General features: G+C 40.2%; 1 protein-coding gene across 1 annotated transcript; it reads left to right on the top strand.

The window, feature by feature from the left end:
• Positions 1-26,190, top strand: LOC112717498 (uncharacterized). Its single transcript, XM_025769510.1, has 4 exons — positions 1-424; positions 25,344-25,578; positions 25,632-25,899; positions 25,990-26,190. The coding sequence occupies exons 1-4, from the start codon at positions 1-3 to the stop codon at positions 26,188-26,190; spliced, it is 1,128 nt and encodes a 375-aa protein (XP_025625295.1).
• The last annotated feature ends 1,526 nt before the right edge of the window (positions 26,191-27,716 follow it).

Raw genomic sequence — 27,716 nt, 5'->3', positions numbered from 1 at the left:
ATGCCCTTGTCCATCTATGAGGTTTTAAAGCTTCCACTGTTGAAGCGGTCGGCCGCTCGGTTTATTTTAGCAGACAAAAGCATAATTTCCGTGGTTGGTATAGCGGAGGATGTTCTAGTGAGTATAAAGGGGTTGGTTTTCCCAATTGATTTCCATATTCTCAAGATGCCCCCTAGTGACTCCAGTAGGACATCATCTATTTTGCTTGGGAGGCCATTCTTGAAGACCTCCAGGTTCAAATTAGATGCATTTTCAGGCACCTACTCGTTTGAGATCGATAAAAGAGAAGTGAGCTTTAATCTTGATGAAGCCATGAAACACCCACCGGAGGATTACTCTATCTTCCGGTGTGATTTGATTGATAATGTTGTAGCCAAAGTCCATCAAGATGGCTTTGATGGAAAGAGTATGAATCAAGACCCAAGTATGGGGAGTGATGAGCGGATAATTTATACGCTTTTTGGCATTGTTTTTAGTATGCTTTTAGTATGTTTTAGTTAGTTTTTATTATATTTTTATTAGTTTTTATTTAAAATTCACTTTTCTGGACTTTACTATGAGTTTGTGTGTTTTTCTGTGATTTCAGGTATTTTCTGGCTGAAATTGAGGGACCTGAGCAAAAATCTGATTCAGAGGCTGAAAAGGGCTGCAGATGCTGTTGGATTCTGACCTCCCTGCACTCGAAGTGGATTTTCTGGAGCTACAAATACCCAATTGGCGCGCTCTCAATTGCGTTGGAAAGTGGATTTCCAGGGCTTTCCAGAAATATATAATAGTTCATACTTTGCCCGAGATTTGATGGCTCAAACAGGCGTTCCAAGTCAGCTTCAAAATTCCCGGCGTTAAACGCCGGAACTGGCACAAAAGTGGGAGTTAAACGCCCAAACTGGCACAAAAGCTGGCGTTTAACTCCAAGAAAAGTCTCTACACATGGAAGCTTCAATGCTCAGCCCAAGCACACACCAAGTGGGCCCGAAAGTAGATTTTTACGTCATTTACTCATTTCTGTAAACCCTAGGCTACTAGTTCTCTATAAATAGGACCTTTTGCAATTGTATTTGAGGGAATCTTTCAATCTTCGGATCATCTTTTGATCATGTTTTTATGATTGAACCCTCTTTGGGAGGCTGGCCATTTGGCCATGCCTAGACCTTGTTCTTATGTATTTTCAACGGTAGAGTTTCTACACACCATAAATAAAGGTGTGGAGCTCTGCTGTACCTCGAGTATTAATGCAATTACTATTGTTCTTCTATTCAATTCAGCTTATTCTTGTTCTAAGATATCACTTGTTCCTCAACTTGATGAATGTGATGACCTGTGACACTCATCATCATTCTCACCTATGAATGTGTGCCTGACAACCACCTCCGTTCTAAGATATCTCTTGGATTCCTTAATCAAAATCTTCGTGGTATAAGCTAGAATCCATTGGCAGCCATTCTTGAGAATCCGGAAGGTCTAAACCTTGTCTGTGGTATTCTGAGTAGGATTCAGGGATTGAATGACTGTGACGAGTTTCAAACTCGCGATTGTGGGGCGTTAGTGATAGGCGCAAAAGAATCACTGGATTCTATTCCGACATGATCGAGAACCGACAGATGAATAGCCGTGCTGTGACAGAGCGCGTTGAACATTTTCACTGAGAGGACGGGATTGTAGCCATTGACAACGGTGATGCCCAACATATAGCTTGCCATGGAAAGGAGTAAGAAGGATTAGATGAAGACAGTAGGAAAGCAGAGAGACGGAAGGGACAAAGCATCTCCATACGCTTATCTGAAATTCTCACCAATGAATTACATAAGTATCTCTATCTTTATTTTATGTTTTATTCATCTTTTAATTATCAATCCTCCATAACCATTTGAATCCGCCTGACTGAGATTTACAAGATGACCATAGCTTGCTTCATACCAACATCTCCGTGGGATCGACCCTTACTCGCATAAGGTTTATTACTTGGACGACCCAGTGCACTTGCTGGTTAGTTGTGTGAAGTTGTGCTAAAGAGTTGAGATTGCAATTGAGCGTACCATGTTGATGGCGCCATTGATGATCACAATTTCGTGCACCAAGTTTTTGGCGCCGTTGCCGAGGATTGTTTGAGTTTGGACAACTGACGGTTCATCTTGTTGCTTAGATTAGGTAATTTTATTTTATGTTTAAGCTTTTTACTTTTCGAAAATTTTTCAAAAATACAAAAAAATATTTCTATTTTGTTCTTCAGAGTTTTTAAGAATGGATTCTAGAGTTTCATGATGATTTGTTGAAGTATGGCTGGCTGTGAAGCCATGTCTAATCTTTTGGACCGAGGTTTCAACTTATCATCACAAGAGCTTGTTGATTTCAATCAATTTTGCTGTTGTGAGCAATGATCTGCTAAAGCTTGGCTGGCCATTGGCCATGTCTAGTGTTTTGGACCGGAGCTTTCACTGAAAGCTTGGCTGGCTGTGAAGCCATGTCTAATTCCTGGACCGAAGTCTTAGACTAGCATTGCAATGATTCCTGGAATTCTCATTAAGAATTTTGAACCCTTGTTTTTCTTTTCCACTCAATTTTCGAAAAAGAACAAAAAAATTTATAAAATCTTAAAATCAAATATATTTTTATGTTTATTGTTTGAGTCTAGTGTCTAATTTTAAATTTCGTGTCAATTGCATGTCTTTATTCTTCTAATTTTCGAAAATTACATGCATTATGTTCTTCATTGATCTTCAAGTTGTTCTTGATGATTTCCTTGCTCTGATCTTTAAATTCTCTTGTCTTGAGTGTTTTGTTATTTCTCATATGCATTCTCAATTTGTTAGTGTCAATAGTATACAAACTTCTAAGTTTGGTGTCTTGCATGCATTGTTTATTTGATCTTAGCTTCATTTTGATTATTCCTCATCATTAAAAATTCAAATTTTTTTTTAATTTGTGTCTTTTCAAGTCAATAATACAGAGAATTGAAGATTCAAAACATGCAACAGAGGAATTACACAGAAAAAGATGGGCGTTCAAAACGCCCAGTGAAGAAGGAAAACTGGCGTTTAAACGCTAGCCAGGGTACCTGGCTAGGCGTTTAACGCCCAAAAGGGTAGCATTTTGGGCGTTAAACGCCAGAATGGATACCATTCTGGGCGTTTAACGCCAGGATGATACAAGAGGGAAAATTTTATTTTTAATTCAATTTTTTTTTCAAGTTTTCATAATTTTTAAAAATCAAATCTTTTTCAAACCATATCTTTTCAATCATATATTTTCAAAATCAATTTCTTTCCATCCTCAAAAATACTTGCCTACAATTAATGATTTGATTCAACATTTCAAGTATGTTGCCTTTTCTGTTAAGAAAGGTTTAATGTTTGAATCATATCCTTTAAATTTCTTGTTAGCCAAGTCATTAATTTTAAAAATCAAATCTTTTTTAAATTGTTTCTCAATCATATCTTTTCAATCATATCTTTTTAAAACCATAACTCTTCAATCATATCTTCTTAATCACATCTTTTTCCAAATAATTTTCAATCTTTTTAATTTCTAGTTTCAAAATCTTTTTCAAAAATCACTTTATTTCTTTCCTAACTTTAATTTTCGAAAATTATTCTTTAATTTTTCAAAAATTTCTTCAAAATCTTTTAATTTATTTTCGAAAATTCTTCCCCTCTTCTCACATCCTTCTATTTAAGGACTAACACTCCTTCACTATCAATAATTCGAACTCTATCTCTCTTGATAAGTTTGAATTCTTCTTCTTCTACCTCCTCCTTCTATTCTTCTTTTCCTCTGACATCTTAAGGAATCTCTATACTTTGACATAGAGGATTCCATATTTTCTTGTTCTCTTCTCTTTCATATGAGTAGGAGAAAAGACAAAAGCATTCTTGTTGAGGCTGACCCTAAACCTGAAAGGACCTTGAAGCGAAAGATAAGAGAAGCTAAAGCACTACTCTCTGTAGATGACCTAACAGAAATCTTCAAACAAGAAGAAGCATGGCAGCCGAAAACAACAACAATGCCATCAATGCAAGGAAGGTGCTGGGTGATTTTACTGCACCTACTCCCAACTTCTATGGGAGAAGAATCTTTATCCTTGCCATTGGAGCAAACAACTTTGAGCTTAAGCCTCAATTAGTTTCTCTAATGCAACAGAATTGCAAGTTCCATGGACTTCTATTGGAAGATTCTCATCAGTTTTTAGCTGAATTCTTGCAAATCTGTGACACTGTCAAGACCAATGGGGTTGACCCTGAGGTCTACAGACTTATGCTATTTCCTTTTGCTGTAAGAGACAGAGCTAGGATATGGTTTGACTTACAACCTAAAGAAAGCCTGAACTCTTGGGAAAAGCTAGTCAATGCCTTCTTGGCAAAGGTCTTTCCACTTCAAAAATTGAGTAAGCTTATAGTGGAAGTCCAAACCTTCAGACAGAAGGAAGGTGAATCCCTCTATGAAGCTTGGGAAAGATACAAACAATTGATCAGGTGTCCTTTTGACATGCTTTCTGAATGGAGCATCATAGGTATCTTCTATGATGGTCTGTCTGAATTATCCAAGATGTCATTAGACAGCTCTGCTAGAAGATCTCTTCATCTGAAGAAGATGCCTGCAGAAGCTCAAGAACTCATTGAAATGGTTGCAAATAACCAATTCATGTACACTTCTGAAAGGAATCCTGTGAACAATGGGACGAATCAGAAGAAAGGAGTTCTTGAGATTGATACTCTAAATGCGATATTGGCTCAGAACAAAATATTGACTCAGCAAGTCAATATGATTTCTCAAAGTCTGTCTAGAATGCAAGCTGCACCAGGCAGTACTAAGGACGCTTCATCTGAAGAAGAAGCTTATGATCCTGAGAACCCATCAATGGAAGAGGTGAATTACATGGGAAAACCCTATGGAAACACCTATAATCCTTCATGGAGAAATCATCCAAATCTATCATGGAAGGATCAACAAAGACCTCAACAAGGTTTCAACAATAATAATGGTGGAAGAAACAGATTTAGCAATGGCAAGCCTTTTCCATCATCTTCTCAGCAACAGACAGAGAATTTTAAGCAGAGCCACTCTGACTTAGCAACCATGGTCTCTGATCTAATCAAAACCATTCAAAGTTTCATGACTGAAACAAGGTTCTCCATTAGAAACTTGGAGGCACAAGTGGGTCAGCTGAGTAAGAAAGTTACTGAACTCCCTCCTAGTACTCTTCCAAGCAATACAGAAGAGAATCCAAAAGGAGAGTGTAAGGCCATCAACATGGCCGAAATTGGAGAGGAGGAAGAGGCAGTGATCGCTACTGAGGAAGACCTCAATGGACGTCCACTGGCCTCCAATGAGTTCCCTAATGAGGAACCATGGAAATCTGAGGCTCACATTGAGACCATAGAGATTTCATTGGATTTACTTCTGCCATTCATGAGCTCTGATGAGTATTTTTCCTCTGAAGAGGATGAAGATGTCACTGAAGAGCAAGTTGCTAAGTACCTTGGAGCAATCATGAAGCTAAATGACAAGTTATTTGGTAATGAGACATGGGAGGACGAACCCCCTTTGCTCACCAAAGACCTGGATGACTTGACTAGGCAGAGATTACCTCAAAAGAGACAGGACCCTGGGAAGTTCTCAATACCTTGTACATTAGGCACCATGACCTTCCAGAAGGCTCTGTGTGACCTAGGGTCAAGCATAAACCTTATGCCTCTCTCTGTAATGGAGAAGCTAGGGATCTTTGAGGTACAAGCTGCAAGAATCTCACTAGAGATGGCAGACAATTCAAGAAAACAAGCTTATGGACTTGTAGAGGATGTTCTGGTAAAGGTTGAAGACCATTACATCCCTGCTGATTTCATAGTCCTAGAGACTGGGAAATGCATGGATGGATCCATCATCCTTGGCAGACCCTTCCTAGCCACAGCAAAGGTTGTGATTGATGTTGACAGAGGAGAATTGATCATTCAAGTGAATGAAGAATCCTTTGTGTTTAAGGCTCAAGGATATCCCTCTGTAACCATGGAGAGGAAGCATGAAGAGCTTCTCTCAAAACAGAGTCAAACAGAGCTCCCACAGTCAAACTCTAAGTTTGGTGTTGGGAGGCCACAACCAAATTCTAAGTTTGGTGTTGAACCCCCACATTCAAACTCTAAGTTTGGTGTTGGGAGGTTCCAACATTACTCTGAACATCTGTGAGGCTCCATGAGGGCCTACTATCAAGCTACTGACATTAAAGAAGCGCTTGTTAGGAGGCAACCCAATGTTATATTTATCTATTTTCCATTGTTATTTTATGTTTTCTATAGGTTGATGATCATGTGAAGTCACAAAAATAATTGAAAAAGCAAAAACAGAATGAAAAACAGAAAGAAAAATAGCACACCCTGGAAGAAAACCTTGCTGGCGTTTAAACGCCAGTAAGGGCAGCAAATGGGCGTTTAACGCCCAGTCTGGCACTATTCTGGGCGTTTAACGCCAGAAAGGGGCACCAGACTGGCGTTTAATGCCAGAAAGGGGAACCAGATTGGCGTTTAACGCCAGAAAAGGGCAGCAGCCCGGCGTTTAACGCCAGGATTGGCAGAAAGGGCATTTTACACGCTACTTGGTGCAGGGATGAGCTATCCTTGACACCTCAGGATTTGTGGACCCCACAAGATCCCCACCTACCCCACCACTCTCTCTCTTCTTCACCTATTCACCAATCACCTCAATAACTCTTTCCCAAAAAAACTCCTCACCTATCAAATCCCACCATTCTCTTCACCACTCACATTCATCCTTCATAAAACCCCACCTACCCCACCATCCAAATTTAAACCACTTTCCCTCCCAAACCCACCCATAATAGCCGAACCCTACCCCTCTTTCCACCCCTATATAAACCCTACTTCACTCCTTCATTTTCACACAGCCTAAACACTACTTCTCCCCCTAAGCTGAACCACAAAAGCCCCCTCCATCTCCTCTATTTCCTCTTCTTCTACTCTTTTCTTTTCTCTTTTACTCGAGAATGAGCAAACCTTTTAAGTTTGGTGTGGTAAAAGCATTGCTTTTTGTTTTTCCATAACCATTTATGGCACCTAAGGCCGGAGACACCTCTAGAAAGAGGAAAGGGAAGGCAAAAGCTTCCACCTCCGAGTCATGAGAGATGGAGAGATTTATCTCAAGGGTGCATCAAGACCACTTCTATGAAGTTGTGGCCATGAAGAAGGTGATCCCCGAGGTCCTTTTCAAACTCAAAAAGAGTGAATATCCGGAGATCCGACATGAGATCCAAAGAAGAAGTTGGGAAGTTCTTACCAACCCCATTCAACAAGTCAGAATCTTAATGGTTCAAGAGTTCTATGCCAATGCATGGATCACCAAGAACCATGATCAAAGTGTGAACCTGGACCCAAAGAATTGGCTTACAATGGTTCGGGGGAAATGCTTAGATTTTAGTCCGGAAGGAGATGAACACCCTACACTAGAAGGGTCAACTTTGATCAAAGGTTGGACCAAGTCCTCATAGACATTTGTGAAGAGGGCGCTCAATAGAAGAGAGATTAAAAAGGGAAGCTGGTTCAACTGAGAAGGCATGACCTCAAGCCCGTGGCTAGGGGATGGTTGGAGTTTATCCAACGCTCAATCATTCCCACTAGTAACCGGTCCGAAGCTACTATAGACCGGGCTATCATGATTCATAGCATCATGATTGGAGAGGAAGTAGAAGTTCATGAGGTTATATCCCAAGAACTTTATAAGGTGGCGGACAAGTCCTCTACCTTGGCAAGGTTAGCCTTCCCTCATCTCATTTGTCACCTCTGTAATTCAGTTGGAATTAACATAGAGGGAGACATCCTCATTGATGAGGACAAGCCCATCACTGAGAAGAGGATGGAGAAAACAAGAGATCCCACTCATGGACATGAGGAAATTCCTCATCATGAAATCCCTGAGATGCCTCAAGGGATGCACTTTCCTCCACAAAACTATTGGGAGCAAATCAACACCTCCCTAGGAGAATTGAGTTCCAACATAGGACAACTAAGGGTGGAGCACCAAGAACATTCCATCCTCCTCCATGAAATTAGAGAAGATCAAATAATCATGAGAGAGGAGCAACAAAGGCAAGGAAGAGACATTGAGGAGCTCAAGCACTCCATAAGATCTTCAAGAGGAAGAACAAGCCGCCATCACTAAGGTGGACCCGTTCTTTAATCTCCTTATTCTTTATTTTTCTGTTTTTCGAAAATTATGCTTTATGTTTTATTTATGTTTATGTCTTATGATCATTAGTGTCTTGGTGTCTATGCCTTAAAGTTATGAATGTCCTATGAATCCATCACCTTTCTTAAATGAAAAATGTTCTTAATTGAAAAAGAGAAGAATTGCATGAATTTCGAATTTTATAACAGATTAATTATTTTGATGTGGTGGCAATACTTTTGATTTCTGAATGTATGCTTGAACAGTGCATATGTCTTTTGAATTTGTTGTTCATGAATGTTAAAATTGTTGGCTCTTGAAAGAATGATGAAAAAGGAGACATGTTACTGAGGATCTGAAAAAATCATAAAAATGATTCTTGAAGCAAGAAAAAGCAGTGAATTCAAAAAAAAAAAGAGCAAGCAGAAAAAGCCAATAACCCTTTAAACCAAAAGGCAAGGATAATAAAAAGGATCCAAGGCTTTGAGCATCAGTGGATAGGAGGGCCTACAGGAATAACATCCTGGCCTAAGCGGCTGAACCAAGCTGTCCCTAACCATGTGCTTGTGGCTTGAAGGTGTCAAGTGAAAACTTGAGACTGAGCGGTTAAAGTCGTGATCCAAAACAAAAAGAGTGTGCTTAAGAACCCTGGACACCTCTAATTGGGGACTCTAGCAAAGCTGAGTCACAATCTGAAAAGGTTCACCCAGTTATGTGTCTGTGGCATGGATGTATCCGGTGGTGATACTGGAAAACAGAGTGCTTTGGGCCACGGCCAAGACTCATAAAGTAGCTGTGTTCAAGAATCATCATACTTAACTAGGAGAATCAATAACACTATCCGGATTCTGAGTTCCTATAGAAGCCAATCATTCTGAACTTCAAAGGATAAAGTGAGATGCCAAAACTATTCAGAGGCAAAAAGCTAAAAGCCCCGCTCATCTAATTAATACTGATCTTCATAGATGTTTTTGGAATTCATTGTATATTCTCTTCTTTTTATCCTATTTGATTTTCAGTTGCTTGGGGACAAGCAACAATTTAAGTTTGGTGTTGTGATGAGCGGATAATTTATACGCTTTTTGGCATTGTTTTTAGTATGCTTTTAGTATGTTTTAGTTAGTTTTTATTATATTTTTATTAGTTTTTATTTAAAATTCACTTTTCTGGACTTTACTATGATTTTGTGTATTTTTCTGTGATTTCAGGTATTTTCTGGCTAAAATTGAGGGACCTGAGCAAAAATCTGATTCAGAGGCTGAAAAGGGCTGCAGATGTTGTTGGATTCTGACCTCCCTGTACTTGAAGTGGATTTTCTGGAGCTACAGAAGCCCAATTACTGCGCTCTTAATTGCGTTGGAAAGTAGATATCCAGGGCTTTCCAGCAATATGTAATAGTCCATGCTTTGCTCAAGATTTGATGGCCCAAACAGGCGTTCCAAATCAGCTTCAGAATTCCCGGCGTTAAACGCCAGAACTAGCACAAAAGTGGGAGTTAAACGCCCAAACTGGCTCAAAAGCTGGCGTTTAACTCCAAGAAAAGTCTCTACACATGGAAGCTTCAATGCTCAGCCCAAGCACACACCAAGTGGGCCCGGAAGTGGATTTTTACATCATTTACTCATTTCTGTAAACCCTAGGCTACTAGTTCTCTATAAATAGGACCTTTTGCTATTGTATTTGAGGGAATCTTTCAATCTTCGGATCATCTTTTGATCATGTTTTTATGATTGAACCCTCTTTGGGAGGCTGGCCATTCGGCCATACCTAGACCTTGTTCTTATGTATTTTCAACGGTAGAGTTTCTACACACCATAGATTAAGGTGTGGAGCTCTGCTGTACCTCGAGTATTAATGCAATTACTATTGTTCTTCTATTCAATTCAGCTTATTCTTGTTCTAAGATATCACTTGTTCCTCAACTTGATGAATGTGATGACCCGTGACACTCATCATCATTCTCACCTATGAACGTGTGCCTGACAACCACCTCCATTCTACCTTAGATTGAGTGGATATCTCTTGGATTCCTTAATCAGAATCTTCGTGGTATAAGCTAGAATCCATTGGCGGCCATTCTTGAGAATCCAGAAGGTCTAAACCTTGTCTGTGGTATTCTGAGTAGGATTCAGGGATTGAATGACTGTGACGAGTTTCAAACTCGCGATTGTGGGGCGTTAGTGATAGGCGCAAAAGAATCACTGGATTCTATTCCGACATAATCGAGAACCGACAGATGAATAGCCGTGCTGTGACAGAGCGCGTTGAACATTTTTACTGAGAGGACGGGATTGTAGGCATTGACAACGGTGATGCCCAACATATAGCTTGCCATGGAAAGGAGTAAGAAGGATTGGATGAAGACAGTAGTAAAGCAGAGAGACGGAAGGGACAAAGCATCTCCATACGCTTATCTGAAATTCTCACCAATGAATTACATAAGTATCTCTATCTTTATTTTATGTTTTATTCATCTTTTAATTATCAATCCTCCATAACCATTTGAATCTGCCTGACTGAGATTTACAAGATGACCATAGCTTGCTTCATACCAACAATCTCCGTGGGATCGACCCTTACTCGCGTAAGGTTTATTACTTGGACGACCCAGTGCACTTGCTGGTTAGTTGTGTGAAGTTGAGATAAAGAGTTGAGATTGCAATTGAGCGTACCATGTTGATGGTGCCATTGATGATCACAATTTCGTGCACCAGGGAGTTCCCATGTATGTGAAGAAGATGCCTTATCACCTCCAATGATACCAGAAGACAAAGTGCCAGGTCATGAACAAATGATTTGAAGCCACTCCCAACCTACCTAAAATATGCCTTTCTTGAGAAGAACCAAAAGTTCCCGGTGATAATTGCAAGGGAGCATACCTCCCACCAAGAAGAGAAATTGCTTAATGTCTTGAAGAGGAACAAGAAGGCCATTGGGTGGAGCTTGGCGCACTTGGTTGGCATTAGTCCCCAATTTTGTGAACACTGAATTTTCTTAGAAGAAAGAGCCAAACCCATTAGACAACCTCAAAGTCGTCTAAATCCTACCATTTTAGAGGTTGTAAAGAAGGAGGTCACTCGGTTATTAGAAGCGGACATTATCTATCCGATTTCAGATAGTGAATGGGTAAGCCCCGCCCAAGTTGTTCCAAAGAAATCCAGTGTTACTACAATCAAGAATGAACAAGGGGAGCTTATAGCCACAAGAGTTCAAAACTTATGGAGGGTATGTATTGACTATCGGCGCCTAAACTTGGCCACTAGGAAGGATCACTTTCCGTTACCCTTCATCGATCAAATGCTTGATCGCCTTTGTGGTAAATCTCATTATTGTTTCTTAGATGGATATTCTAGTTATTTCCAAATTCACATTGCTCCTTAAGACCAAGAAAAAACAACCTTCACATGCCCCTTCGGAATGTATGCGTATAAGAGAATGCCATTTTGTTTGTGCAACGCACCGGAAACGTTCCAAAAGTGTATGATGAGTATATTTGCCGATCTTTTGGAGCAATGCATGGAGGTGTTCATGGATAATTTTAGTGTCTACAGGAACTCCTTTGACCTTTGTTTAGACAATCTTGCAAAAGTATTAGAGAGGTGCACTAAATCAAACCGTGTGTTAAATTTTGAGAAATGCCATTTCATGGTTAGACAGGGTATTGTTTTAGGGCACATTGTCTCTAATGATGGGATCTCTGTTGATCTGGCGAAAGTCAATGTTATTTCTAGTTTGCCTTACCCCTCTTCTGTGAGGGAAGTCCGTGCATTTCTTGGACATACATGTTTTTACCGGCAATTCATTAGGGACTTTAGTAAGGTGGCATTACCTCTCTCTCGATTGTTGCAAATGGATGTGGAATTCGAACTGAGTGAAGAGTGCATGGAGGCCTTTAACAAGCTCAAAATTGCTTTGACCTAAGCTCCCATAGTGAGAGGATCGGATTGGACTAGACCTTTCGAAATCATGTCTGACGCCTCAAACTATGCGGTGGGAGCGGCGCTATGACAATGCGAGGGTAAAATTCTTTATGTCATTGCCTATGCCTCAAAAACTTTAGATGGAGCGCAATCCAATTACACTACCACCGAGAAAGAATTGTTAGCTATTGTCTTTGCCTTAGACAAATTTCGGGCTTATTTACTTGGTTCTAAGGTGGTGGTGTACTCAGATCATGCAGCATTAAAATATTTGTTTGTCAAAAAAGAATCCAAACCAAGGTTGATAAGATGGGTGTTGCTATTGCAAGAATTTGACCTTAAAATCAAAGATAGGAGTTGATGAGCGGATATTTTATACACTTTTTGGGGTAATTTCATGTAGATTTTAACATGTTTTAATTAGTTTTTAGTAGAATATTATTAGTTTTTAGGCAAAAATCATATTTCTGGACTTTACTATGAGTTTGTGTGTTTTTCTGTAATTTCAGGAAATTTCTGGCTGAAATTGAGGGAGCTGAGCAAAAATCTGAGTTAGGCTGAAAAAGGACTGTTGATGTTGTTGGATCCTGACCTCCCTGCACTCGGAATGAATTTTTTGGAGCTACAGAAGTCCAATTGGCGCGCTCTCAACGGCGTTGGAAAGTAGACATCCAGGGCTTTCCAGCAATATATAATAGTCCATACTTTTCGCGAAGATAGACGACGTAACTTGGCGTTGAACGCCAAGTACATGCTGCTGTCTGGAGTTAAACGCCAGAAACACGTCATGATCCAGAGTTGAACGCCCAAAACACGTTATAACTTGGAGTTCAACTCCAAGAAAAGCCTTAGCACGTGGATAGCTTCAGTCTCAGCCCCAGCACACACCAAGTGGGCCCCAGAAGTGGATTTCTGCACCAATTATCTTAGTTTACTCATATTCTGTAAACCTAGGGTACTCGTTTTCTATTTAAACAACTTTTAGAGATTTATCTTGTACCTCATGACATTTTCAGATCTGAATTACATACTTTTTGACGGCATGAGTCTCTAAACTCCATTGTTGGGGGTGAGGAGCTCTGCAGCGTCTCGATGAATTAATACAATTACTTTTGTTTTCCATTCAAACATGCTTGTTCTTATCTAAGATGTTCATTCGCGCTTAATTATGAAGAAGGTGATGATCCGTGACACTCATCACCTTCCTCAATCCATGAACGTGTGCCTGACAACCACCTTCATTCTACATCAGATTGAATGAGTATCTCTTAGATTCCTTAATCAGAATCTTCGTGGTATAAGCCGGATTGATGGCGGCATTCATGAGAATCCGGAAAGTCTAAACCTTGTCTGTGGTATTCCGAGTAGGATTCTGGGATTGAATGGCTGTAACGAGCTTCAAACTCCTGAAGGCTGGGCGTTAGTGACAGACGCAAAAGAATCAATGGATTCTATTCCAACCTGATTGAGAACCGACAGATGATTAGTCGTGCTGTGACAGAGCATAGGAACGTTTTCACTGAGAGGATGGGAAGTAACCATTGACAACGGTGACACCCTACATAGAGCTTGCCATGGAAGGGACCTTGCGTGTGGGAAAAGGATTTCAAGGAAAAGTTGAGATTCAGAGGACAAAGCATCTCCAAAACTCCAACATATTCTCCATTAATAAAGTAACAATTTCCTTATTCCAAATACTTTGACTTCTTATCATTAAATCCAATTAATCTTATTGGCATCCTGACTAGGATTAATAAAATAAACATAGATTGCTTCAGACCAATAATCTCCGTGGGATCGACCCTTACTCACGTAAGGTATTACTTGGACGACCCAGTGCACTTGCTGGTTAGTTGTGCGGATTACAAATTCGTGCACCAAGTTTTTGGCGCCGTTGCCGGGGATTGTTGAGTTTGAACAATTGAAGGCATATTTTATTTCTTAGATTAGGAATAATTTATTTTTATTGTCATAGAGTCATCAAATCCTGATAGGATAGTTTCTTTTCAAAATTTCTTTTCAAAAAATTATTTTTCTTTATTAATTGTTAATTTTTCGTGACTCTAGTGTCTTGTTCTAAGTTTGGTGTCAATTGCATCTTTTATATTTTTTCTCTAAAATTTTCGTATTAGTGTCTTTGTTCTTCCTTGATCTTCAAGTTGTTCTTGTTTATTTTCCTTGTTTGATCTTTAATTTTTCTTGTTCTGTGTCTTTTCTTGTTTTTCTTGAGCTTTTTCAAAACATTAACTTTCAAAAATTTATTTTATCCATAAAAATAATACACCTTTAAAATCAACACTGAAGTTGCTGCCCAATTGCCTGGAGCTTTAGTAGTTGTTCTTGATAATTGGGTATCCCCTTTGGAATCTTTTTCCAAAAAAAAAAATAATAATAATTTTTTTCTTTGATTGAATCTTGTGCCAAACTCTAAGTTTGGTGTTTTCTTGTTAAGTTTTCTTTAATTTTCGAAAATTTGTCTTAGTTTTCTAAAAATTTTAAGTTTGGTGTTCTTCCTTTTGTTCTTAGTGTTCTTGAGTCTTTCTTGTGCTTTGATCTTAAAATTTTTAAGTTTGGTGTTCCTTGGTGTTTTCCCTCCAAAATTTTCGAAAATAAGGAACATTGGATCTAAAAATTTTAAATCTTGTGTCTTTTGCATATTTTTCTCTTTCATCATAAAATTCAAAATTCAAAAAAAAATATATACTTTCTAACTAATTTTGAACTACATTTTTTGAAAATTTTATATAAAAATTCAAATTTTAATTTCAAAATATTTCCAATTTCCTTTATTTATTTCGTTTTTATTTTATTTTATAAAAATTGATTTTTATAAAATAAATAATATCAACATACATATCATATCTTTTATTCCATCATGGAATTAAGTGGGAATGATCAGTCCAGGAGGACTCTGGGGTCATATGCTAACCCCACTACTGCTTCATATGGGAGTAGTATCTGTATACCCTCCATTGGAGTTAGTAGCTTTGAGTTGAATTCTCAACTCATTATCATGGTGCAGCAAAACTGCCAGTATTCTGGTCTTCCACATGAAGAACCTACAGAGTTTCTGGCACAATTTTTACAAATTGCTGACACAGTACATGATAAAGAAGTGGATCAGGATGTCTACAGATTATTACTGTTTCCATTTGCTGTAAAAGATCAAGCTAAGAGGTGGTTAAATAACCAGCCTAAGAACAACATAAAAACATGGAAACAGCTGTCAGAAAAATTCCTGAATCACTATTTCCCTCCAAAACGGATGACACAGCTAAGGCTAAGCATCCAAGGCTTCAAACAAGGAGATAATGAATCCCTTTATGATGCTTGGGAGAGATACAGAGAGATGCTAAGAAAATGCCCCTCTGAAATGTTTTCAGAGTGGGTGCAACTAGACATCTTCTACTATGGGCTTACAGAAAAAGCTCAGATTTCTCTAGACCACTCAGCTGGTGGATCTATACATATGAGAAAAACAATTGAAGAAGCTCAAGGGCTTATTGATACAGTTGCCAGAAATCAACATCTGTACCTAAGCATTGAATCTTCCATGAAAGAAGAAGCTAAAACAGTAACTGATGAACTCAGTCCTATAGATCAGGCCAATGAATTCAATCAGCAATTAGACTTTCTAACTCAGCAGCTAGCCGAATTCAAGGAAATATTACAGGAAACAAGAATGGCTAACAGGAATATGGAAGTGCAATTAAAGCAGACAGAAAAGCAACTGTCAAAACAAATAGCAGAAGAATGCCAAGCAGTTCAATTAAGAAGTGGGAAAACATTAAATACCTCACTTCAAAGCAGCAGGAAGCCAAGAAATGAACAGATGTCTACTCAAAATCCCTCTGAGGACAATCAGAGCCCAGAGAGGAATAATGCTGGCGCTGAACGCCCAGACCATGCTCATTCCTGGCGTTCAACGCCAGAAACAAGCATGAATCCGGCGTTGAACGCCCAAAAGGAACATGGTTCTGGCGTTCAAACGCCGGTAACAAACAAGGAGGTGGCGTCTAACGCCACCCCAGCTTCCACCCCTGGCATTCAAATGCCAGTGGGGGATCAGTCACATACAAGTGCTGATGACAACCCTTCTAAAAAGGCTTCCCAACCCACTTCTGTAGGTAATAAACCTGCAGCAACTAAGGTTGAGGAATACAAAGCCAAAATGCCTTATCCTCAAAAACTCCACCAAGCGGAACAGGATAAGCAATTTTCCCGCTTTGCAGACTATCTCAGGACTCTTGAAATAAAGATTCCGTTTGCAGAAGCACTTGAGCAAATACCATCTTATGCTAAGTTCATGAAAGAGATCTTAAGTCATAAGAAGGATTGGAGGGAAACTGAAAAAGTTTACCTCACTGAAGAATGCAGTGCAGTCATTCTGAAAAGCTTACCTGAGAAGCTTAAAGATCCTGGGAGCTTTATGATACCATGCACATTAGAGGGCACTTGCACCAAGCAAGCTTTATGTGATCTTAGGGCAAGTATCAACCTAATACCTGCATCTACTATCAGAAAGCTTGGTTTAACTGAAGAAATCAAACCAACCAGGATATGTCTTCAACTTGCTGATGGCTCCATTAAATACCCATCAGGCGTGATTGAAGACATGATTGTCAAGGTTGGGCCATTTGCCTTTCCTACTGACTTTGTGGTGCTGGAAATAGAGGAGCACAAGAGTGCAACTCTCATTCTAGGAAGACCTTTCCTAGCAACTGGACGAACCCTCATTGACGTCCAAAAAGGGGAAGTAACCTTGAGAGTCAATGAGGAGGAGTTCAAGTTGAATGTTGTCAAAGCCATGCAACATCCAGACACCCCAAATGACTGCATGAGTATTGATATTATTGACTCTCTGGTAAGAGAGGTCAATATGGCTGAGAGTCTCGAATCAGAGCTAGAGGACATCTTTAAAGATATTCAGCCTGACCTAGAGGAATCAGAGAGAATAGTAGAACCTCTGAAAATCCCTCAGGAAGAGGAGAAACCTCCTAAACCCGAGCTCAAACCATTACCACCATCCCTAAAATATGCATTCTTGGGAGAAGGTGATACCTTTCCTGTAATCATAAGCTCTACCTTAAAGCCACAGGAAGAGGAAGCACTAATTCAAGTGCTAAGGACACACAAGACAGCTCTTGGGTGGTCCATCAGTGATCTCAAGGGCATTAGCCCAGCCAGATGCATGCACAAGATCCTATTGGAAGGTGACGCCAAGCCAGTGGTTCAACCACAAAGGCGGCTGAACCCAGCCATGAAGGAAGTTGTGCAGAAGGAGGTCACTAAATTACTAGAGGCTGGGATTATTTATCCTATTTCTGACAGCCCCTGGGTGAGCCCTGTCCAAGTCGTCCCTAAGAAGGGAGGCATGACAGTGGTTCATAATGAAAAAAATGAACTGGTTCCTACAAGAACAGTTACAGGGTGGCGTATGTGTATTGATTATAGAAGGCGTAATACAGCCACCAGAAAGGATCATTTTCCTTTACCATTCATAGACCAAATGCTAGAAAGACTAGCAGGTCATGAATACTACTGCTTCCTGGATGGATATTCAGGTTATAATCAAATTGCAGTAGATCCCCAGGATCAAGAGAAAACGGCATTCACATGTCCATCTGGAGTATTTGCATGCAGAAGGATGCCATTTGGCCTGTGCAATGCACCTGCAACCTTTCAGAGGTGCATGCTCTCAATTTTCTCTGATATGGTGGAAAAATTCCTGGAAGTCTTCATGGATGACTTTTCAGTATTTGGAGACTCATTCAGCTCCTGTCTTAACCATTTAGCACTTGTTCTGAAACGATGCCAAGAGACTAACCTGGTTTTAAACTGGGAAAAATGTCACTTTATGGTGACTGAAGGAATTGTCCTTGGGCACAAAATTTTGAACAAGGGGATAGAGGTGGACCATGCTAAGGTAGAAGTAATTGAAAAATTACCACCACCTGCCAATGTTAAGGCAATCAGAAGCTTTCTGGGACATGCAGGATTCTATAGGAGGTTTATTAAGGATTTTTCAAAAATCGCCAAACCTCTGAGCAACCTGCTAGCTGCTGACACGCCATTTATCTTTGATAAAGAGTGTCTGCAGGCATTTGAGACTCTGAAAGCTAAATTGGTTACAGCACCAATCATCTCTGCACCAGACTGGACATTACCATTTGAATTGATGTGTGATGCCAGTGACCATGCCATTGGTGCAGTGTTGGGACAAAGGCATGACAAGCTTCTGCACGTCATTTACTATGCCAGCCGTGTTCTAAATGACGCACAGAAGAATTACACAACCACAGAAAAAGAGCTACTTGCAGTAGTTTACGCCATTGACAAATTTAGATCCTATTTAGTAGGATCAAAAGTGATTGTGTACACTGATCATGCTGCTCTTAAATATCTTCTCACAAAGCAGGATTCAAAACCCAGACTTATAAGATGGGTGTTGCTTCTGCAAGAGTTTGATATAGAAATAAGAGACAGAAAAGGGACAGAGAATCAAGTAGCAGATCACCTGTCCCGAATAGAACCAGTGGAAGGGGCGTCCCTCCCTCTCACTGAGATCTCTGAAACCTTTCCGGATGAGCAACTGTTTGCCATCCAGGAAGTGCCGTGGTTTGCAGACATTACAAACTACAAGGCAGTGAGATTCATACCCAAAGAGTACAGTAGACAGCAATCAAAGAAGCTGATCACAGATGCAAAGTATTATCTTTGGGATGAGCCATATCTCTTTAAGAGATGTGCAGACGGAGTAATCCGTAGATGTGTGCCTAAGGAAGAAGCGCAAAAGATCCTTTGGCATTGCCATGGATCCCAGTATGGAGGACATTTTGAAAGTGAGCGAACAGCCACAAGAGTCCTCCAAAGTGGCTTCTACTGGCCTACTCTCTATAAAGATTCCCGAGCGTTTGTGCTTAATTGTGACAGTTGCCAAAGATCTGGCAATCTACCTCACAGTTATGCCATGCCTCAACAAGGGATCTTGGAGATTGAGTTGTTTGATGTATGGGGCATTGACTTCATGGGACCTTTCCCACCATCATACTCAAACACTTATATTCTGGTGGCAGTGGATTATGTATCCAAATGGGTGGAGGCTATTGCAACACCCACTAATGACACTAAAACAGTGTTAAAATTCCTCCAGAAACTCATCTTCAGCAGATTTAGTATCCCTAGAGTATTAATCAGTGATGGGGGCACTCATTTCTGCAATAAACAGCTTTACTCTGCTCTCGTACGTTATGGAGTTAGCCACAGGGTAGCTACTCCATATCACCCACAAACTAATGGGCAAGCTGAAGTCTCAAATAGAGAACTCAAAAGAATCCTGGAACGGACTGTAATTAACCGTAGAAGGGATTGGGCAAGAAGCTTGGATGATGCTCTGTGGGCATACAGAACAACATTCAAGACCCCTATAGGGACCTCTCCATACCAGCTTGTGTATGGAAAGGCATGTCACTTGCCAGTGGAACTGGAACACAAGGCCTACTGGGCAACCAGATTCCTAAACCTTGATGCCAAGTTAGCTGGAGAAAAACGATTGCTCCAGTTAAATGAGCTAGAGGAATTTAGACTCAATGCTTTCGAGAATGCAAAAATTTACAAGGAGAAAGCAAAAAGATGGCATGATAAGAAATTGTCATCCAGAGTCTTTGAGCCGGGGCAGAAGGTTCTGCTATTTAATTCTAGGCTCAAATTATTCCCCGGGAAATTAAAATCCCGGTGGAGAGGTCCATATGTAATTACAAGTGTATCACCATATGGATACATAGAGCTTCAGGATACTGACTCTAACAAAAAGTTCATTGTTAATGGACAAAGAGTTAAGCATTATCTTGAAGGTAATTTTGAGCAAGAATGCTCAAAACTGAGACTTAATTAAGGCTCAGTAATAGTCCAGCTAATGACATTAAAGAAGCGCTTGCTGGGAGGCAACCCAGCCAATCACAAAATTTAATTTTATTTGTTTCTGTTGATTTTTACAGGTATAGGTCACATATCTCCAAGGTAAAAAAAGCAATTAATCAAATTCACAGAGTTACAGGGGAATTTGGATGTTCACTGGCGAAAAAACGCCAGTAAGAAACATTTTGGGTGTTGAACGCCCAAAAGAAGCACCCACTGGGCGTTCAACTCCAGTAAAGGTGGCCATCTGGGCGTTAAACGCCAGAAAGGAGCATCTTCTGGGCGTTAAACGCCAGAAAGAAGCACCTTCTGGGCGTTTAACGCCAGATTGTTAGCATCCTGGGCGTTCAGAAAAACGCCCAGTGACTAAGGACTTCCTGGCGTTCAACGCCAGAAAGAAGCATCAGATGGGCGTTGAACGCCCAGGAGAAGCAGCATTTGGGCGTTAAACGCCCAAAACATGCATCGTTTGGGCGTTTAACGCCAGGTTAATGGGAGGAGGTAAAAATTCGTTTTTCTTCATAATTTTTCTAAATTTTTATGTTTCAAATTCATGATTTCTTGCATAAACATATTTCAAATTGTCATCCCTCATATCAAATTAGTTTTCTAAAAATCCTGATTTCTAAAATCCACGTTTCAAAAATTTCAAATATATCTTAATCCATAAAGACAAATTGTTTTCCAATCCAATTCAACTCTTTTAAGTTTGTTTTCAAAACTCAATTATTTTTTTCAAAATTAAAAAAATCAGATCTATCTTTTAATTATTATTCAGATCTTTCTCTTTTTAAACTATATCTTTTTTTTTATCATATCTATCTTTTACAAATCATATCTTCTCTCTTATCTTTTTCTTATTTTTGAAATTTTTCCACCCCCTCCCTTCCCTATATTTTGAATTCGGCGCCCCCTCTCATCATCACCATGCCACACTTGCTCTCCTCCTATCCCTCTTCTTTCTTCTCTTTTGCTTAAGGACAAGCAAAACTCTAAGTTTGGTGTGTTTATCCGTGATCACAAAAAAATACTCATTAAGATCATGGCTCCTAAGGGAAAACAACCCACTCCAAGAGGCAAGAAAGAGAACACTCCAAAGCCACTTTGGAATCAAGGGAAGTTCTTAACTAAAGAACATTCAGACCATTACTACAAAATAATGAGTCACAGATCAGTGATCCTGGAAGTCAAATTTGATCTGAAAGAAGATGAATATCCGGAGATCCAAGAGCAAATTCGAAACAGGAACTGGGAAATTCTGGCCAATCCTGAAACAAAAGTGGGAAGGAACATGGTTCAGGAGTTCTATGCTAATCTATGGCAGACAGACCGGCAAAGAATAATTGGAGCTGCTCTCTATGACCATCGGACCTTAGTCAGAGGGAAGATTGTTCATACCCATCCTGACAAGACCAGGGAGATATTTAAGCTTCCTCAACTGAAAGATGACCCAAACTCCTTTAATAGGAGAATGATGAGGGTAAATAAGGGTCTGGACAAGATTCTAGAGGATATATGCATCCCTGAAGCCAGGTGGACCACCAGCACGACTGGCATCCCAAATCAACTCAAAAGAGAAGATCTAAAACCAGTAGCCAGAGGTTGGCTAGATTTCATAGGGCGTTCCATATTGCCCACCAGCAACCGTTCTGAAGTTACTGTTAAAAGAGCAGTAATGATTCACTGCATCATGTTGGGAAAAGAAGTAGAAGTTCATCAACTAATCTCATGTGAGCTATACAAAATAGAAAACAGGAATTCCAAGGACGCCAGATTGGCCTATCCAAGCTTAATTTCTATGCTTTGCAAAGATGCTGGAGTGAAGATGGGAATAACAGAGTATATCCCTGTTGAGAGGCCAATCACTGGAATATCAATGGTCAGACAACAGCAACAAGATGATTCAGCCAAGAGGAGAGCACAGGAAGCCCTCCCAGAACTGCCTCAATTCGAATATTGGGAACATCTTGAGGCTTCTATTTCCAAATTGCAAGAAGCTATGGACCAAATAAGGGAAGAACAGAGCAATCAAAGTAGCATGCTTTGCAAACTGCTTAAGGAACAGGAAGAGCAAGGGCGTGATCTAAGGGAGCTGAAGCGCCAAAAATTAATCCTTGAAAAACACCCCACAGATTAGAGGAACATCTACTCCTCAAAACAACAGGTTGTTGAGTTCCAATTTTTTTGCTTTAACTCTGTGATAGTGTTATTATGGAAATTTACCTTAGGAAATATATAGTGGTAGTAGTAGTAGTAATTAGTATATCTATTTTGATTTTATTTCCAATTAAGCTATAATTTATTTTTCTCATCATCATCAGGCATGAATAAAGTAGTAGATTTTTTTTAGAATAAAGAAGTAATCTCTATTTTTCGAGTTCTTAATAATAAAAATTATAATTAACTATGTGTGGTGGCAATACTTTTTGTTCTCTGAATGAATGCTTAAATAGTGCATAACTTGTACTTTGAATTTGATGAATATTGGCTCCTAAAAGAATGAGGAACACGAAAAATATTATTGATGATCTGAAAAATCATGAGCATTGATTCTTGAAGCAAGAGAAAGCAGTCAAAAAAAAAAATTTTTGAATCAAAAGGAATAAAAGCCAAACAGCCCTTAAAACCAAAAGGCAAGGGTGAAAAGGATCCAAGGCTTTGAGCATCAGTGGATAGGAGGGTCTAAGGAAATAGTTCCAGGCCTAAGCGGGTAAACCAAGCTGTCCCTAACCATGTGCTTGTGGCATGCAGGTCCAAGTTACAAACTTGAGACTGAGTGGTTAAAGTCGTGATCCAAGGCAAAAAGAGTGTGCTCAAGAGCTCTGGACACCTCTGACTGGGGACTCTAGCAAAGCTGAGTCACAATCTGAAAAGGTTCACCTAGTCATGTGTCTGTGGCATTTATATATCTGGTGGTAATACTGGAAAACAAAGTGCTTAGGGCCACGGCCAAGACTCATAAAATAACTGTGTTCAAGAATCAACATACTACAGTAGGAGAATCAATAATACTATCTAAATTCTGAGTTCCTATGGATGCCAATCATTCTGAAATTCAAAGGATAAAGGGAGATGCCAAAACTGTTCAGAAACAAAAAGCTACAAGCCCCGCTCATCTAATAAGAATCTGAGCTTCATTTAAAAATCTAAAATATTATTACTTCTTAATTTCTATTAAAACCTATTTTATTTATCTAGTTGCTTGAGGACAAGCAACAGTTTAAGTTTGGTGTTGTGATGAGCGGATATTTTATACACTTTTTGGGGTAATTTCATGTAGATTTTAGCATGTTTTAATTAGTTTTTAGTAGAATATTATTAGTTTTTAGGCAAAAATCATATTTCTGGACTTTACTATGAGTTTGTGTGTTTTTCTGTAATTTTAGGAAATTTCTGGCTGAAATTGAGGGAGCTGAGCAAAAATCTGAGTTAGGCTGAAAAAGGACTGCTGATGCTGTTGGATCCTGACCTCCCTGCACTCGGAATGGATTTTTTGGAGCTAAAGGAGTCCAATTTGCGCGCTCTCAACGGCGTTGGAAAGTAGACATCCAGGGCTTTCCAGCAATATATAATAGTCCATACTTTGCGCGAAGATAGATGACGTAACTTGGCGTTGAACGCCAAGTACATGCTGCTGTCTGGAGTTAAACGCCAGAAACACGTCATGATCCAGAGTTGAACGCCCAAAACACGTTATAACTTGGAGTTCAACTCCAAGAAAAGCCTTAGCACGTGGATAGCTTCAGTCTCAGCCCCAGCACACACCAAGTGGGCCCCAGAAGTAGATTTCTGCACCAATTATCTTAGTTTACTCATATTCTGTAAACCTAGGGTACTAGTTTTCTATTTAAACAACTTTTAGAGATTTATCTTGTACCTCATGACATTTTCAGATCTGAATTACATACTTTTTGACGGCATGAGTCTCTAAACTCCATTGTTGGGGGTGAGGAGCTCTGCAGCGTCTCGATGAATTAATACAATTACTTGTTTTCCATTCAAACACGCTTGTTCTTATCTAAGATGTTCATTCGCGCTTAATTATGAAGAAGGTGATGATCCGTGACACTCATCACCTTCCTCAATCCATGAACGTGTGCCTGACAACCACCTCCGTTCTACGTCAGATTGAATGAGTATCTCTTAGATTCCTTAATCAGAATCTTCGTGGTATAAGCCGGATTGATGGCGGCATTCATGAGAATCCGGAAAGTCTAAACCTTGTCTGTGGTATTCCGAGTAGGATTCTGGGATTGAATGGCTGTGACGAGCTTCAAACTCCTGAAGGCTGGGCGTTAGTGACAGACGCAAAAGAATTAATGGATTCTATTCCAACCTGATTGAGAACCGACAGATGATTAGCCGTGCTGTGACAGAGCATAGGAACGTTTTCACTGAGAGGATGGGAAGTAGCTATTGACAACGGTGACACCCTACATAGAGCTTGCCATGGAAGGGACCTTGCGTGTGGGAAAAGGATTTCAAGGAAAAGTTGAGATTCAGAGGACAAAGCATCTCCAAAACTCCAACATATTCTCCATTAATAAAGTAACAATTTCCTTATTCCAAATACTTTGACTTCTTATCATTAAATCCAATTAATCTTATTGGCATCCTGACTAGGATTAATAAAATAAACATAGATTGCTTCAGACCAATAATCTCCGTGGGATCGACCCTTACTCACGTAAGGTATTACTTGGACGACCCAGTGCACTTGCTGGTTAGTTGTGCGGATTACAAATTCGTGCACCAGGAGTGGTTCGCAAAACTTAGTAGCGGACCACTTGAGTCTCCTTGAGCACACAAAGGGCGATTCCACTCCTATTAATGATACCTTCCCTCTTGAGGGCTTGCTAGCAATCTTCAAAGTTATCCGTTGGTATGCGTCTATTGCCAATTACATGGTTGCTCGCACCTTTCCTCCCGATTTCTCTCAACATCAAAAGGATAAGCTTAAAAGCGAATCTAAATATTATGTATGGGATGACCCGTACTTATGGAGTTGTGGTGCCGATCAAGTAATTCGAAGGTGCATACCACAATCCGAGCATCAAGCTATCTTGGAGGCTTGCCACTCTTCTGAGAGTGGTGGCCATTTTGAGCCTCAAAGGACAGCTCGAAAGGTCTTGGATTGTGGCTTTTGGTGGCTTACACTTTTCAAAGATGCTTGTCTCTTTTGTGAATCTTGTCTACCATGCCTTAGATTTGGAAATATCTCCAAGAATGATGAAATACCCCAACAAACCATGCTATTTTGTGAGATTTTTTATGTTTAGGGTATTGACTTTATGGGGCATTTTCCAAATCCTAATGGTTTCATGTATATTCTTCTAGCCGTTGATTATGTTTCCAAGTGGGTGGAGGCAATTCCCACAAGAACCGATGATGCTAATATAGTGCTTTCTTTTGTAAGGAATAACATTATATGTCGCTTTGGATCACCACGAGCAATCGTGAGTAATCAAGGCTTGCATTTTTGCAACAAAAGAATGGCAGTGCTAATGAAGAAGTATGGCATCATGCATGAAGTGGCCATGGCGTACCACCCCAAACAAATGGCCAAGCTGAGGTATCCAATCGGGAAATCAAGCGCATCCTGGAAAAGGTTGTAAAACCTCATAGGAAATATTGGAGTTCTAAGCTCGGCGATGCGCTTTGGGCCAAGCGGACGGCGTACAAAATGCCAATTGGTTTGAGCCCATTCTGGTTGATCTATGGGAAGGCATGCCATCTCCCGGTAGAGATAGAGCATAAGGCATATTGGGCCATAAAAGAGTGCAACATAGGATTTGGGGTTGGAGTTGAAAGGAAGCTACAATTGGTGGAGCTTGAGAACCTTCGATTGGAAGCCTATGAGAATTCAAGGCTCTACAAGGAGAAGATGAAAGAGGTGCATGATCAAAACATAAAAAGGAGAGAGTTTAGAGCCAGAGAACTAGTTCTCCTTTATAACTCTAGGTTAAGGTTGATGCTCGGAAAGCTAAGATCAAGGTGGGAAGGCCCCTATAGAGTGGAGAAGGCCGAACTATATGGAGTCTACCACCTAAGGCACCCTTCAAGCCCCAACATCTTCAAAGTGAATGGTCATCGTCTAAAGCTATACCATAGAGAGAAGATGAAAAGCAACAACGAGGTTGATGTGTTTCTTCTTGAGGACGCACCCAATGGCAGAGAGATTTGAGATCATGACCGTCCAACTTAAGGACATTAAACAAAAGTGCTAGGTTGGAGATACCCCACCACGGTATGATCGCTCTTTGTTTCTAGCTCATTGTATAGAGCTTTTTGAGTCTTTGTGCTTTTGTGATTGCTTGATTTGTGACTTGCTTATAGTAGGATTGCTTTTCTTTTTGCTTGATTTTTGTGTTGAACTTGCTTATGAGGAGTTCATTGATAATGGTTTGATTGAATTGAGATGTTGAAGAAATGCTTAAGGTTGAGTGTTACATGAGATTTTTGATTTTTTTGACCCATTTAGCATGCATTATTACTAATTTGTGCTATAATTTCTCCTCCTAATGTGTATGAAAAAAAAGCGCGGGGGAGGGGGGCATTGAAGCATGCTACGCGCGTACGGGTCGGCATGGTTTCGCAACTCTTTGGCACAAAAACCAGAGAGTTGTGCCTACTTCGTGCCCATTCTATGCCGAAGGCACAGTTGCAACCTACGCATAAGCGTGGGTGACGCTTACGCGTCCCTTGCCATTTCGCACACCCACGTGCAAGCGTGGGCGACGCGTACGTGTCGATTGTGCATTTGGAACTCTCCGATGCAAAAACTCGAGAGTTATGCCCACTATAGGCCCATTTTGTGCCAGACGTACGCATTGATTGCCGTTTTTGAAATCCACGCGTATGCATGCTATGCGAGTACGTGTCGATTGTGCTGCACACCACTCCTGGTCCAGAATCCAGAGAGTTAGGCCCCTTTTATGCCAACTTTGTGCCCAAGGAACAACTCTACCTACGTGTGCGCGTCCCTTGATGCGTTCATGTCCCCGCTCTTTCCTGCTACCCACGCGCACGCGTGGGAGACGATCACGTGTCACTTGTCTCATCCATGCATACGCATGGAGTGCGCGCATGCGTCGATTACCTGATGCAAATAATGTACAACGCGCGCCCTGTTCCACTTTACCTTCTTTTTCAAATTTTTCCTTCGACTTCCTTCTTCCATTACTTCTTCTTCCTTCTCCCATTGCCCTATCACCCATGTCCCCGGCGACCGCCACCTCCGGCGACCACCACCATCTTCGGTGGCCCCACATTTTCTCTCTCCTCTTTTCCCCTTTTCTCTTCTCTCTCTCTCCTCTCTCTACCTACACTCCACCTTGCTCTCTTTTTCCTCTCAAGGTTCACCCCTACTCCCTCTCCTTCTCTCTTATTCTAAGTTTTCCTTCTTTTATTAGTTGTATTTGATTTTTCTTTCTCTTTTCTTCTTAGTTGCAATTTTAATGCTTGGTTCTTGCTTATTTGCTCTTTCTTTTCATATTTTCCATGGGTGTTGAATTTCGGATTTATCTCACTTTGGTGGATCACTTTGTTGTCTCTTGATTCCTTTGTGACTATGTGGTGTTATGTTGTTGATTGGTATTCTATTTGGGATTGTACATGTTTGAGTTTCTCCTATTTGCTCGTGTATTGAATGTTGCACACCAAGTGTTTGATGAAAGCCACCCACACCATTTTAGCTCAATTTTGCCTTTG

This window comes from Arachis hypogaea, chromosome 10 (genome assembly GCF_003086295.3).
Source record: "Arachis hypogaea cultivar Tifrunner chromosome 10, arahy.Tifrunner.gnm2.J5K5, whole genome shotgun sequence".
In the NCBI taxonomy this organism is placed as follows: Eukaryota; Viridiplantae; Streptophyta; class Magnoliopsida; order Fabales; family Fabaceae; genus Arachis; species Arachis hypogaea.
Note: the sequence above shows the minus strand (reverse complement) of the source record. Positions and strands in the feature narration are given on the sequence as shown.